Raw genomic sequence first — 14,960 nt, forward strand, 5'->3', positions numbered from 1 at the left:
AAAATACGTAGAAATAAGGTAAGCATTTTTGCATTAATATTATCCTGCATATGATAAAAAAAATCCAAAGATTGAAGGTTGTGAAATTCATCATTTTATTGTAGTCTATCATTTAGGCTATCTTTGAATAAATATGTAAGCTCTCTTCGAATAAATATGATATTGCAATAAATGTGCGAATTATCGCTTTAAACTAATAAATCGGAAGTATCTTTATCGCATTACGCGGCTGTCCATACATCGGGTTTATGTTTGCGTAAGTTTTATGAAAATTTAAAAAATGACAAGATATCAAGTTTAGACATTTTAAGTTATTTTAATGAATTGAAAATAATGCAATTAAAAATGTATAATTTTATGCATATGAAAATCACTTCCTAAATAAATATAAAATTAATAACGAATTTAAATATTTTTACATGTATATCTACAATTAAAAAGTTTTCATGCTCTAAACTTTTTAAACAAAGGATGCTTATTTGCTTTTTTATACTCGGAATAAACTGCGTCGTCTGCACCGGACATGGATGTCATGTTTCCAGCTTTGCGTATAATCTGAAATAATATTAACATTGTTTAACGCAATCAGTGACATACTTTTAAAGAATAATAACGAGATAGTGCTTACCGGTCTTGGACCTTCACCAGGTATTCTTTCTTCGTCTGCATCCATGTCACTGGCAGACAGAACCTGCTGCAGTAAATGACCCTGTTCTTCCCTAGACGTGTACATTAAGTCTGGCTCCTATTTTAAGAATAAAATTATATAAAATTTAAGAAATTTAGAATTCATCAAATTAAGTATAAATGCGTACTTCATCCATTCCTGCTAACTTCGTTATAACTTTATAAGCGTATCCCTGATTCACGAGGAAACGTTGACGCTTTCTTGAATAATTCATTTCCATCGTGTCTTGCGATACTAATGTATAGAAGAATGCATTATACTCTTCCGCAATAGCGCCTACAAGAATTTGACTTTATAATATTTCGCACGTTTAATTACTTTCATCAAGTCTATAACAATAGATACCTTTCTTGGCTCTTAAAATACGACCCAATCGTTGTGCTTCTTGTCGTCGTGAGCCACCATGCGAAGATATTTGAATCAATACATTAGCTTCGGGTAAATCAAAAGAAGTATCTGCTACTTTACTCACGAATATTGTATTTACTTTGGTATTGAATTTAAAGTTTTGTAAAATTTGTATTCGTTCACTCTGAAATAAATTATATATAGAATATTTGTGTGTACTTCAAAGATTGCTGTGATTAAATTATTTATACTTACTTGACTAGTTGGACCATAAATATATGGTTTATTCATTTTAATAGCATAATGCTTCAAAGCAAACACATTGTCCGAGAAAACAATAGTCTTATCACCTCGCCTTTCATGGTATCGTATCAAATATTGACAACAACGAAATTTATTAGGATTCATCACATAAAGTAACTGTGGATAAGAATGTCTGATGATTTCTGATCATTGCTATCTAATTACATTAAAATTGATTCCCTTACCAGCTTTTTACTCATTTTACAGCCAAGATACTCTCTGTAAAACTCTGGTGTCATAGGACACCAAACTTCAGCACACTGTACTCTTGCAATGAAACCTCTTTTCTGCAATTCTAACCAGTTGGCCTCATACAATTTAGGTCCGATTAGAAAATTAAGATCTGCAATCTTGTCGTCTTCTCTCAACAATGTTGCAGTCAAACCCAATTTACAATGCGACTGAACAATAGTTAACACTCTTCTGAACATTTTTGCTGGAATTGTGTGGACCTCTAAAAACATGATGTGTTACTGCTTTTATAAAATAAATATATGTTACAAATATATTACCATCTAAAACCATAATTCCCCATTCCTGATCTTGAAGCCATCGCATGGTTTGCTCAGCTTCCCAAGAACGCTTTTGCGTGTGTGTAATCATGGAGTACGTAGTGATTAGAATTTCACAGCCCATGGGTTTGTCTTTAGCTTCGCTTGTAAAGCGACATATCATCGAATCGTCTGCGGTCGACCACATCTTAAATTGTTGTTTCCATTGCTCTACCGATACTCCAGAATTACACAATACCAATGCACGTTTTCGGACTGTACAACAAGCTGTTACTCCCACTAAACTTTTACCGGCACCTGAAAAGAAACGTAATGCTCATAAAACAATATTTCACTAAGAACAAAATTATTACTTACCACAAGGTAAAACTATAACACCCGATCTAGCGCGTCCATTACCAAACATTTTCCTCAAACTCTTTTCCTGGTAAGGCCTCAATACAGCTGATGGTTTTAAATCAATACTAAAATAGAACATATTTTTTATTCATTTCTTATTACTTAACTTTTGTATAATGTACTTACTTTATGTCAGGATTTACACTATCATTGCGAAAATCATACTCTGCTAATAATGGATGTTCTAGCTCTATACATCTCTTTTGTATCAACTCAATTTTTTCCTACAATTGACAAATATTTTTTGTTATTAAATGTATACATGTTTTGTAAGTGTGCATACGTACTTGATTTACTTCAAAGCTGACTGTTTTCAATTCTTGTTCTTCCTCTTCTTCCTCATCCTCTTTATCCATTTTATCATAGAAAGTAGTTATATCCTCAGGAACAGTTGTTGTTTCTGTCGGGGTTTGATCATTGGATGATTCAGTCACTTTGGTGGTTCCAATTGGTGCATTGGTTGTTGGTTTTGCTCCAAACTGCAGAGTTTTGGTTTTACTTTGAACATTTGTAATTATTTCATCCTTTTCGTTTTCAACATTTTTTTTCAATCTACACTCTTGAATTTTCGGATCCTTCAGTAATTTTTGTAGTACTTCAGGATATGGAGATTCAACAAAATATTTATTATGCTTTAACACTAGTTTTACCTATATCCAGAATTAAAATAATTTATTATATTTGATTTAAAGTATATAATGTATTTTTGATCAATTTACCTTGCCATATGATAATGTACATAGTTTAATAAACTTTATAATTCCATCAGGAATACTAGTTTTACTAAGTCTTTTCAGGTATTCTATTATATCATGTGTTTGAAGACCAACACTGACAGCAGCATACAATGAATAGGCAGTTAATTTGTACTATAAAATAAATACTTCATGAGAAATGTTCCTATCAACATAAATTCAATGTCTATAATAATGATTTTACCTCATGAATATGTTCAGGACGGCATACAGGTTCTGAGATAGCAATTAAGAAATCATGAGCATGTTTATACACTGGTGAAAAGGATTCTAAGAAAATGTGTCCATTTGGTGCCTAAAGAAATATTGTATAAAATGTTTACTTTTTAAAAAATAAAAGCAAAGCTAAAACTACATTGATATCTTACCACCCAAAGCGGTCTTGAAGCACAATCAGGTTTTAGAATCATTTGTGAACGATAATCTTTTGCTCCAAATTCATCTTCTAATGCTGTTTCGTCTTGTTTCTCAACATCATTTTTTGCTGCATCAGGAACACCAGCTTCATTATCATCTAAAGAATCATCGTCATTGAATTCTTCAAGATCTTCTTTACGTTTTTTCCATTTACCCCTATCTGCAATAGTAACTGACACTGTTCACTATGTTACAAGATAACCTCTTAACAAATTAACAACATTCAAAATGGCATAAAAAAAGATTCATAAGTAAAAATTGACAAGTTTTGTGAAAATAAGGAATTGTTCATACCATTATCTTTTTTAAAACGTTTAGGTGGACCCATTATTCAATGGAAACTTAGTGGTTAAATTGTAAATAAATTTATCTAAGATTTCTAATACTATTATTCCTAATATTAAGGTTAATTTTTTATGTTTCAATGTATTATTTATATCCTAAAATGAAGTGCAATCCTTTCTTTTATATTATGTTGCATACTGTTGCTATTGCATTCTAAACGTGATCACATACGAACTGGTACGAACACGATCATAACGATACAACATATATATCGTCATTCATTGTTACATCGTTCACAATTTTAGTGACAGAGGGAAAACAATAAAAATAATTTTTATTAATACTTTTTATTTTCTAACTTTAGAAAACTGTATATAGATATGAAATTAGCGATGGAAATATAACAGTGCGTGTAATATCACAGATGATATATAATAGATCATTCATGACATTGTTTTTGTCACACAGCGCATGAGACACCATTACCATTTTCGTATCGCATCCTACTATATCAGTTAATGGAATATTTGTAAACTTCTTTTTAAATAATATACAATAGGTACAAAATAATGTTTAATTTTATTCAAATCGAGGTATCAAGTTGTAAAAATATTGCTTCAATTTGTAACAGAAGAATGTGTTTATTTATAACAAAATGAATAAGAAAATATAATATTAGATTTTACAGATCTGCGTCGATATTTCGTTTATCCATCGTCTCTGTTCTTAAATGACATACTTTACTGTCAAGAAACTATATTGCCGTTAGTAACAAAATTCGTTTCATTGACTAGACCTAATGAAATTAGGCAAACTAATGCAGCTCCTTGTTCTGCCCATTTTTTATTTTTTTCCCTGAAAGAAAAATTGAGAGTAGTTGTGGTATATGTTCTCATCATCTTATGCTAAATAGTTCTATTAAACTACCAAAAAGATGATCCGAATTTCCTTCCGTCGACAGTAACAATAGAACGGAAAAGTTTTCCTTTTTGTAGCGTATCGTAGCGAGGAATTTTTTTTCTTTGACTTTGTGTCCACTTATGTAATATAGTTTTTGGCAAATCAAGATCTGTCAAATAATTATTTCTTAAAAATGCACAATGCATTAAAACTACGTCTTCTTCATTTATTAATTTTCTTTTATTAGACAGTTGTTCTTCATTCTGTTTGTCATCTTCCCTCATGGGTGAAACTTGCGACCTTCCTTGTAAACCTTTTTCATTAAACTCTTTTCTTTTCAAATGACAATAGTCACTTAAATTCCATACAGCACTAAAATAATATATTCATTATATTTGTGGTAGCATATAGTCACACTTAAGTAATACAATATGTACCATATTTGCTCTAAGGTTTGAGAATTTAGGAACTTTTTGCCTAGTTCAGATTCTTGTTGCTCGCGAAGAATGTTTTGTATGCAGTACTTGGTATTAGAAGGTGGATTATCGCAATCCACGGCATATTTTAAATACGACTTTATCACATCTTCCATGGGAAGTAAACCGTTTTTGCTAAATATTGAACAATTCCATTCAGCTGCACGTGCAAGCATTACACTACTGCAGCCTGTTACTTCTTTAAATCTGAAAATATCTATAATTATCCTTCAACTGCATAAGTAACAATATATAAAAGATTAATAATAGTTGATATAAAAAGACAACTGAGATATTACTTGAAAATGTCAGAATGCTTCTGTATTTCTTTTGAGCCTCCATTTGCTATAACTGGTATTGAAAGCTTCTTGGATATTTCCCTCAAAACTTCATTACGGTTTGCATGTTGTGGTCTCTCTTCAACAGTACGACCATGAACTGCTATTGCAGATATACCAGTTGATGCCAAAAGTTCACAAAGCTCCAAAGTGTCGTTTAAGTCTGGCAATACACGTATTTTACAAGTTACAGGAATGCTTAAATTATCTACCAATGTTTTTAGAATATTCGTTGCAGTTTCTGGTTCTTGTAAAAGAGCAGCTCCCATTTTTCCTACCAATGAAAATAGTTTTGGGCAGCCCATATTTAAATCAATTCCAGCAACATCTTGTTCAATCATCTTAGCAACCTTTAATGCTCTTGCCGCATCACAAGTACCAATTTGTAAAACTACATGATCTCTTTCTCTTGGACATGTTCTAAAAGTTACAGTGCCATCTGTTTTGTCTATATAATCGATCGTTCCTAGAACATCTGAAGATGACTTCATTAAATACAGTTTCTCATTGTTTACTATAGTACCATAACATTCTTACCATTCACACGGCGAAATGATCGTAATAATTTCCAGTCTATAAGTTCCTCTGTATATACAATATCAGCACCATAATCAAGTGCAAGTAGACGCATAGGAAGTGTGCCAATGCGTACCATAGGAGCTAATATGAGTTTATTCTCATAATTTAATTTCTTTCTTTCCAATGGTTTTATTACTTTTTCCTCCATCGTATTTTCAATATGTTATAATATTCACTGTGATTTTTAAAAACATAACTCTTAACAAAATCAAAGTGTTAAGATCAAAATGGTAATTAATAAATATACAACTGCAACGATTAACTTTTTACTTTTATCAGTGTATAATAAATAAAAAATACTTCTTTACATTTTTAAACATAACTAAAGGTTATTTGTAGTAAGTTTACATTTGCATAAATTATTTATTTACATGTACATTGCCGCAGATATAATTTTTATTTATGATATAAAGTACAAACACTAAATATTACATGTAATTTAATAAATAATGTTTATGGAGTGGTGCAGGGTACTCTGATTATCACACTAGTGATATGATGGGGGTGTTACTTTGAACTTATTTGCTCCAGATGGCAGTTTCATTCACAGGCATATAAGTTGTTAATCTAACAAAAATTCGAGTTTATGTTTCATGATTGCTGACCTCAGATGCTTTCAAATTTGAACGCTAAAATCAATCAACTGCCAGACAATACGTTAAGAGTAATATGGTACAATTTTCCCTTTATTTCAATGACGTAGCGATTAATAAATCGCTTAGAATATTTTATACGTAGGCGCCACTACTTCGAGCGATTTTTATTTGATATAATCAAGTAGTAGGTAAGCAAAGAATCGATAATGTTTACTCCATCAAAATTAACGGAGAAAGATTTTTTCGACGCGACTATATTAAATACGCCACAACCGCAAGCAACCTCGACTGTTCAAAGAAAAAGCACGTGAGTTCTCTACTTTTATTAATTTTTTATTCACCTTTGTTCATTTGATATTATGTGCTTTATTAAATGATAAAATATCTCTTCAGTGTAAAGTAAAATGTTTTCTTTTCAGATTAGAAAGTCATTATATTCATAAGGATGGTAATGAGGCTGTATATAAACAATTGATTACACAGAATAATGATAAATCACGAAAATCTGATGAATCTTCTCTTGGTATAATTAACAATATATCATCTTGTAAGTGCTTTGTTTTATTCCTATTCAGTGTACCCATATTATTTCATAACAACATTTGTAGTGTTAGCTGAAGTAAGTGCAATGGAGGATAAAGAAAAGCAAAATGAAAGTAAAATGGACGCAGAACGTGAAATTGCTAGAAGATTGCTGCAGAGATGTAGTGATTTAAAACCTGTGTCTAATATATATGGTAAGATCTTACTTAAACATGCTTTTATAATAACAAAACTTGATATATATTTCATGATCTTTGTAGATACAAACAAAGAAAACAATGCTAACATTCAAAACTTATCTCCTAATACTACATCTTCAACTCATGTTGACCAGGAACAATCCTCAAGTTTCAGTCAATCAAATTCTCGAGGTGAAAGTACCTTGCATGCATCTGCTAGTAAAACAAATAGCGTAAGTTTGACTTATTAAAAAAGTAATTTATCAGAATATTTTTATATATATTATGTATATCTTTAGGTTGTTTTTGAGCCAAATGAAATAAGTGCACGCTCATCTGGATTAAGTAGGAGTTCAGAAAAATGTAGATCCTCCACATCAAGCAAGAATGTAAATGCAATAACATTTGATACAACAACTGCTGAATTAATGGCTCAATTTAACAATGAAGAGTTCCATCCAGCTTCTGAAATGGCTAGTCGGTTATTGGCTGATGAAGTATCTTGGCAACAAAATTATTCTTATGCACTTCCTACAACAACTTCTGCTGAAAAAGAATATTTAAATTTGTCTTGCTTCTCTGGTATCATCGGTGAACTAGATTTATCAGTAGAGTAAGTTTCTAAAGTGATTCATTTTTATTTCACTGGAATAATATAATAAAAATTTCAGGTCTTGTGCTGGACACAAGGTATCTGTAGATGAATTTTTCAGAAGAAAATGTGGAAATTTTGGAGAATTATCGGATAATGCAATAGCACGACCAAGTTTGGGTTTATCTGTAACTAGTCCAAAAAAGAAAGGCCAGCTCATACCTTTAGTTGATTCTACCATGATGACGGAAGGTACTGTTATTTTATTTGAAACAAAGTTTTTAGTATGTATAAGCTTCTCTTTTACAGAATCTTCGGTTGCTTCATACGCTGTTAAAGATAATCCTCAACAAAATATACCAAATACAACAAAAGATATAGAAGAACAAAGTATTATGAGTTTAACTAGTATTGCCCAAGCATTACAGGACATCGATAACGGTACGCCAAGACGATTGGTAGACCAACTTATAATGGCAAAAAAGAAGAAGAAACCTGTACAAGTACAAGAAGAGATTCCACCAAGAGATACTTACACATTATTGCCTTCAAATCGAAAATCTATGCCTGCTACTCCAAGTAGAAATACTGAAAACTTTGAAAAAGATATAAAGTCGGCGAATTTTTCTGCAAAATTATCTTTGGATAGTAAAATTGCGACCGAAATGTTAGATGTTAAACATTCAAATGCCAGAACACTATCATTCAGCTCTAACTCAGGTGCAAAGACCAATTTTGACGCCGTGTGTCAAGAGCTTAAAAAGGAAATAAGCAGTGAAAGTTTACCGTCTTCGTACAGTAAAGGTATACCTCGACACTTAATAATTATAAACTTTTTTATATTTGAATTAATTTAAGATGAAATGGATTCTAGATTTTAATTCTCTTTTGGAAGATCCTAAACTATCTCTTCCACATTACACTATAGAAAAAAGATCATCACCACGTACTTCAAAAGTTAACATGTTACTGAATCAAGAGAAAAAAACCTTTGACTTTCAAAATGAAGAAGTAGGAAAGAAAGAAACTGTAAAAGAAGAAAATATTTCGTATAAAGAAAAATCAGAAAATTCTGTACAAGACATTTCAAATTTGTCTGAATCGCAGTCCCATTTAAATAGTATGATTCAGTAATATATATGATGTGAATTAATCTTAGATTTTAGTGTTATAATTATTCATTTTTGTAGATGTCGTCATCGGTAAAAACACAGAAGAACTATGCAATTGCATTGTAGGTATGATTAGAGAAACTGATATTGAACTTATAAATAAAAGTGATAGATGGATCATTTGTTCATTAAGTGTGAATCAAGTTCAAGGAGACAAGCACAATGTTCGGCTTACATTACCAAAGGATGTGATCCTTATAAAACCAAATTCGAAACAACATGCTAAGGTATAGATAAAATATAAATGTTACCGTTATGTAAAATGTTCCTTATATATATTGATTTCAGATTACAGTGACAATAGTGAAAATGAGCAAACCAATTATAGCTGTCTTAAATATAACAGTCTCAGATATGGTAACAAGGTACGAATGGATTATGAAACATATAATTTGTTTTAAACCCGAAGAATTTGATATAAGTATTTTAAATCCTCCCGAAAAGAAGGACCTAGATTTTCAGTGTGTCGTCGAAAACAGTATTACAATTTTACCAATTACAATAAAAAATAAGAACAACGTTGACGTCCCCATCAAGTTTTCCTTGTTACAGGTAATAATACTGTCCATATTATATTACACTAATTTTACTTGTTTTCTATATTCATAATTATTATAGGAAGAACCATCAGTATTCAGCTTAGAAACTCTTAACGAGTCGCAGTATGTAATGCTTAAACCACAAGAAGTATTCACTACAAATATTAAGTGCAAAGGTATCTTAAAACAGAATACGGAGGCGAAGCAACAGTCCTTGCAACGACATTGTGGAAATCTAATAATTCAAGCTGGAAACAATTCAGAAAGTATTGTAACAATTGGCACGGTTCCACTTGTTGTGCAAGTAGGAACTTGCAAGATACAAGTAATCGATACAGAATTGCCTTTGGTTGTTCCTTGCAAACAAAGCAAACCACTGACTGTGATCAATCTTGGTACCACACCAGTATTAATATCCGCCTCGTTTGTGCAAGATAATGACTCAGTGAAAAGCTTGAAATACTTTTCATTGCAACCTGAAAATTTACTCGTTCAACCCAATGAGACTGGATGTTTTTTTATTACTTACAAACAACAGAACTCGGACAATTCAAAAATGTAAATTGATACTCTGGATATTAATATAGCATCAAAAATTCATTCATAGTAATTGTATAATATTTTTATAGATACGCAAAGATTAAATTAACCGCTGCCAATAATGTTTATCACTATTCTATAATCGGCGAGTCAAATCCGTCTACTGAAGCAGAAACCGATCATCTTCGTTGTGAAACGCCACAGTATTCATCATCCGCAAGTTCTCCATCGTCTCCACACAGTATAACTTCGAACAAGTAAGTTGAATATTTTTAAATGTATGTTTTATAAAAGATTATTTATTAATGTTTCTTGTAATATTAGATCTGGAAACTGCGGTCGAAATTCTCCTATCAGTACAGTGTCAGGTTCAACTGTTGCTGGGGACAAAATTCCTATAAGAACCACTCACGCTGCTCTGGTATGGAGTAGTATAAAAACAGGAAAATCAGATATCAAGGAATTCACCATTCGTAATACAAGCAACAACAAAATTAGGATTCAAGCTGTTATATCAGACAGCGAGAAAAATTTCCGGGTAATATATACATATGTAAAGTATTACAGAATAGAATAATTAGAGGTCTTTAATTTCAGTTTCTTCGAGAACGACAGGCTGTAGGCACCATCGTATTAATTTTACAAGGTTTAGAAAGTAGAACACTATCTGTTGTATTTGGTCCCCACCATTTAGGCGCAGCAACTGGGAAAATAATATTTAGGCACTACGAACCTAGGAAAGAGGATGAATCCCGTCCCTCAAAAGTGGTACATAAATTTATTTAGTTACTTTTACCATATCAGCGTAGATTCTTTACAAAAAATTATTTACAGTTATTTCTCTATGGCTACGGTGGTTACAGTAAAGTCGAGATTTCTGAAGCATTTAAAGATACAAGTGGAAAAATGTGGTTGTCCCTAGGTACTTTAAATTCAGGAGGGTCTTTAAAGGCAAAAATAAAATTGCAAAATACTGGAGATTTGTGTTCATATGCAAAAATAAAATTAACACCAAAAGGTTTATATTTTTTTTACAAATAAAAATATTAAGTAAAATTCTTTTCTAATTTATGTTTATATAATTTCAGCTGTGTATCCAACTATGGTTTCAAGTTGGCAAGTAAATCCAAGCGAATTACTACTCAGTCCAAAGGAAACTCAGTGGGTGACTTTAGAATTTTACCCGCGGAAAGAAGATATAGCGTTACTGCAGCGATCCGATGTGTCTCATGTAGGCACAATATTAATTACGCACGGGGACGAACCTACGCGTTGGCGAATTCGTAGGTAAGTAATTTTCAAATAAAATAATAGGTAGGAAACATTAATTTGAGTGAAATATTTAGATTATACAACAAGATGAAAGAAACTGGTGAATTAAGTGGAACTGGGAACGAAGCATTTAGAAACATAATTCATCCGATATGTATAGCCTTTCGCGGAGAACAATTAATCTCTGATGTAAGCGCCATTCGAGATTCAGTGGTAAGCAGCCGAATATTTTTATATCAGTGAGTGCTGCAACACATAGCGGTATAGGGTACCATTCATTTAATTCCTATATATGTTACACAGCAAAATCTTGGAGACCTCTGCCGAGGAATTCGTCAACATGAGATACTATTAACAATGGAAGCATACGCCGATGAAACTCTATCAATTCTTCATGACAACGCCGATGAATCACAAATGTTTTATTCTCTCTGTAGTGATAATAGTCATATATACGAAGGAAGCGGAGAAAGTTTTCTCCCCTCTGAGTAGGTGTCAATAATGGAATTATTAAAATAAATTTTAATGAATATTTATATCGAGTATAAACAATTTTCAGAACGTTTATAGGGAACAGCACACTTCAAAGTGATATGAATACTGATTTTATGGTGCATCCTTCAGTTATAATTTTAACTCCACCATCAAAAACAGAAGCAACTGTGACAGTAAAAAGTTCTTGTATCGTAGCGCAACCATTCGAAACTTGTTTATCAAATACGGAGTACTTAAGTGTTGTCCCTGCTGAAGGAATGATACCCACAAGAAGAGATTTTCAGTTAAAGATACAATGTAAACGAAAAATCGAACGCAACTTTGATGCAACTCTTGAAATTTATACAGAGAATAACAAATTTGATGTACAGATAAAGGTTAATGTTAAACGATTGTAAATTAATGTTAATTTGTTAACAAATATTTATTATATAAAATATTCTGTAGTTTTGCATTTTTATATGGGCAATATTTTATTACTAATAAATTAGTTTTCAATAAACAAGTTTGTTTTTATTTCAGTAAAATATTATTCCTATTTATTTACAAAATTTGGCTTTGGTTTTACTTATACACTATGTCGTGTTTTGCTTGAAGAGCTTGAATTATCCTAACCATATTTTCTACATCATTTATTCCAGAATGCAGTCTTCCATGTAAAGGAAGTTTAAGAAATGCAAGCATATCTTTCAAAGACCGTGGATAATATTGAGTTACGTCGCAGAAAATATTTTTTAAGTTTATCCACTTTTGAAAATGATCAGGTACAGGTATATTATCTAGTTTACATTGTTGTGGTAGCATGGATTTCATATCCCAATCACCGCAAGTTACATATACACAATTGTTTCCCTCTGTAAAATAATTGTGCTCTTCTATCCACTTACAAAACTTGTCAAATACTTCTGGAAAATGAGGCTGATTATCTACCATGTCCTGTATGATACCAGTAAGTTCTGTGCAAAATGGAGTAAGTTCTGGATTAATTTTTGGTTTAACGTATTCATGGAAAACATTCTCTATATTCCAGGTCCTCGTTGACACTGCTGCACAAGGAAATTCAATAATTTCTTGAGGTTGCATTTTTACGTACCGTTCACATGTGCTTTCAAAGTCTACTACAAGCAAATAATTAAAATGTTGTTTAGCTTTTTCAGTGCTTCTATAAATGGATCGAGGGTACTTTTTAAGGAGTCTATGCGCCATGTCCACTCGAGTAAAGCAATAGAAAATCTTCCAGAGTGTGGATAGATTTGAAATTACTTTCAAGAGGTTAAGAAAAGATATCTTCTCAATTGTATAGCGAGCACAACATATTTAGTATTCCAATTTATAGTGTTTTTACAAAATTAGATTATAAATTTATACATTTTATATTTCTTTCAATATAAGAGCACTGATGTATAATACTTTACAAATACGATCAACAACACAGCGGAAATGAACAACTGTCAACAAGCAGCATATGTGTATTATGCAGCTAACTTCAATAGATGTCTCATCATCCAGTGCTACCTTACCATTGTACTCTTTCCACTATATTGAGAATTTATTTATTTTCCATATATTCCAATTTCTTGTTAGAAGTTGATAACTTGACCAAGTTTTTTCAATCGGTTAAATATCGTGTCGCCTCTTTTTATTATGTTTTGATACATCAGTCCTCGATCGCACGAAGCATTAGGTGCTTGTCCTTTACTGCAGCCAACAGCACTAATTGTAACAATAGTTCCAGCTACTTTATCAATCTTACAATGCAATTTACCGCTAACAATGAAACCTGCTATTTCTTGTTCTACGTATTCCTCCGTCACACCAAATTCTGCCGCTATTGTGCTCAAGTTAATAGTCCGATATGCTTGCAGCAACTGAGAGTATGCCCTCAAACGCATCTCTCTCATGAAATAACGACAGTGGGGATGAAATAAAGGATTGGCTCTAAGTTCAGACTCTATCCAGGCAAGACTTCGAAAGAATTCCCCGTAATGACAATCATACAGGAAATAAAAAAATTCTCTGTATCTAGGAGATTCCGTAAGTAACGCCTGTTGCAAGAGTCCATTGTTATTGAAATGAGATTCGAAATCTGATCGCGAGAAAGAAATAATTCCGGATAAAATAGTGTATTCAACGACATCTTTGAATGGTAATAATTCATAGGATTCAAAGGTGGGAATGCAGTCCAGCAAGAGCGACGCAGTCCGTGAAAAGTTCCGTGTTGCGAGACAGTAGACAGCTTCGTACACTTTTAGTTTGTTACGACTACACCAGTCGCTGCCACACGTATAGGATCCTTCCATGAAATGTGTTAGTTGCGCGATCATTTTTCCCATCTGACCAACGTCGTTCTTTATGTACGCTATTCTGAACAAACCAAACGCAGCTTCGACTCTGGCACTGAACGAATTACTTTCGTCTTTCAGAATTTGATTAGCAGTGTCCGCAGCACGTTCAAGATCACCGATTTGACAGAAAAACTCTAACTCTTTCCTCCAACTTTGTTTTTCAGAATCCTCAACACCTGAACTATCGGGTAACCGCAGTTCTTGCCAAGTCACCTCATTTGCTTTCTTCATCGTGTCGAGCAATTCATCATCAATTTTCCAATCAAATTCTTTGCACGCGTTCTCGTAATATTTCGTCATATTTCCTTGCGTTACCATGTCCAGAAATTTGGTTTTTAAATCTTCTTCATTTCGATGTTCCTTTAGAGTCATCTTAAACCAAATTTTAGCAAGGAACATGTATTCCGGGGTTTTATGACATAATTCTGAATTACTCATTATGATGATTCAAACATTTCCTTCGATATTCTGACATAGATAAATACTGACAGTTTTCATTTGTAAAATGCAAGTCTTTTGTTTAAATTGGGTAACTGCAAAATCAAGCGAGAGACTATATTTGTTGTATGATAAATTTTCACTCGTTTTGAAAGTTTGAAAGTTATCACTTATCTTCGTAATTCATATATTTTGATTCGCTGTATATATAATCGAGGGGATGGAAAATGTATGGTATTATAGGGTAGA

The 14,960-nt window shown here is 32.3% G+C and overlaps 4 protein-coding genes across 7 annotated transcripts; 1 reads left to right on the top strand and 3 right to left on the bottom strand.

The window, feature by feature from the left end:
• Positions 1–71: 71 nt before the first annotated feature.
• hay (ATP-dependent DNA helicase hay) lies at positions 72–4,198 on the bottom strand. Its single transcript, XM_003700501.3, has 14 exons — positions 3,717–4,198; positions 3,374–3,582; positions 3,190–3,300; positions 2,970–3,119; positions 2,538–2,900; positions 2,377–2,474; positions 2,209–2,315; positions 1,852–2,148; positions 1,525–1,793; positions 1,292–1,456; positions 1,034–1,220; positions 816–964; positions 629–745; positions 72–555 (listed from the first exon to the last, which is right to left on the bottom strand). Exons 1-14 carry the CDS (start codon positions 3,748–3,750, stop codon positions 445–447), a joined length of 2,367 nt encoding a protein of 788 aa, XP_003700549.1. The 5' UTR covers positions 3,751–4,198; the 3' UTR covers positions 72–444.
• Positions 4,199–4,328: 130 nt separating this feature from the next.
• Positions 4,329–6,489, bottom strand: Dus2 (Dihydrouridine synthase 2). The gene is made up of 6 exons (XM_003700550.3): positions 6,349–6,489; positions 5,959–6,175; positions 5,383–5,896; positions 5,045–5,290; positions 4,635–4,979; positions 4,329–4,562 (listed from the first exon to the last, which is right to left on the bottom strand). Exons 2-6 carry the CDS (start codon positions 6,146–6,148, stop codon positions 4,454–4,456), a joined length of 1,404 nt encoding a protein of 467 aa, XP_003700598.1. The 5' UTR covers positions 6,149–6,175; positions 6,349–6,489; the 3' UTR covers positions 4,329–4,453.
• A 136-nt stretch (positions 6,490–6,625) lies between these two features.
• On the top strand, positions 6,626–12,433 carry spd-2 (spindle defective 2). 4 transcript variants are annotated; one of them, XM_012299000.2, is made up of 19 exons: positions 6,627–6,903; positions 7,016–7,143; positions 7,205–7,333; positions 7,400–7,551; positions 7,618–7,931; positions 7,990–8,162; positions 8,220–8,714; positions 8,785–9,030; positions 9,101–9,309; positions 9,371–9,634; positions 9,701–10,179; positions 10,251–10,418; positions 10,486–10,699; positions 10,759–10,929; positions 10,996–11,179; positions 11,250–11,448; positions 11,508–11,646; positions 11,737–11,921; positions 11,993–12,433. In XM_012299000.2, the coding sequence occupies exons 1-19, from the start codon at positions 6,803–6,805 to the stop codon at positions 12,324–12,326; spliced, it is 4,284 nt and encodes a 1,427-aa protein (XP_012154390.2). In that variant the 5' UTR covers positions 6,627–6,802; the 3' UTR covers positions 12,327–12,433. The 4 variants fall into 4 exon arrangements, with proteins under 4 accessions (XP_076393460.1, XP_012154390.2, XP_076393461.1 ...); XM_076537346.1 differs by having other exon boundaries at positions 8,839–9,030; XM_076537345.1 differs by having other exon boundaries at positions 6,626–6,903; positions 7,990–8,714.
• Positions 12,416–14,960, bottom strand: LOC105661733 (26S proteasome non-ATPase regulatory subunit 6). Its single transcript, XM_012298999.2, has 2 exons — positions 13,529–14,960; positions 12,416–13,139 (listed from the first exon to the last, which is right to left on the bottom strand). Exons 1-2 carry the CDS (start codon positions 14,709–14,711, stop codon positions 12,493–12,495), a joined length of 1,830 nt encoding a protein of 609 aa, XP_012154389.2. The 5' UTR covers positions 14,712–14,960; the 3' UTR covers positions 12,416–12,492.

This window comes from Megachile rotundata, chromosome 11, assembly GCF_050947335.1.
Source record: "Megachile rotundata isolate GNS110a chromosome 11, iyMegRotu1, whole genome shotgun sequence".
Classification (NCBI taxonomy): domain Eukaryota; kingdom Metazoa; phylum Arthropoda; class Insecta; order Hymenoptera; family Megachilidae; genus Megachile; species Megachile rotundata.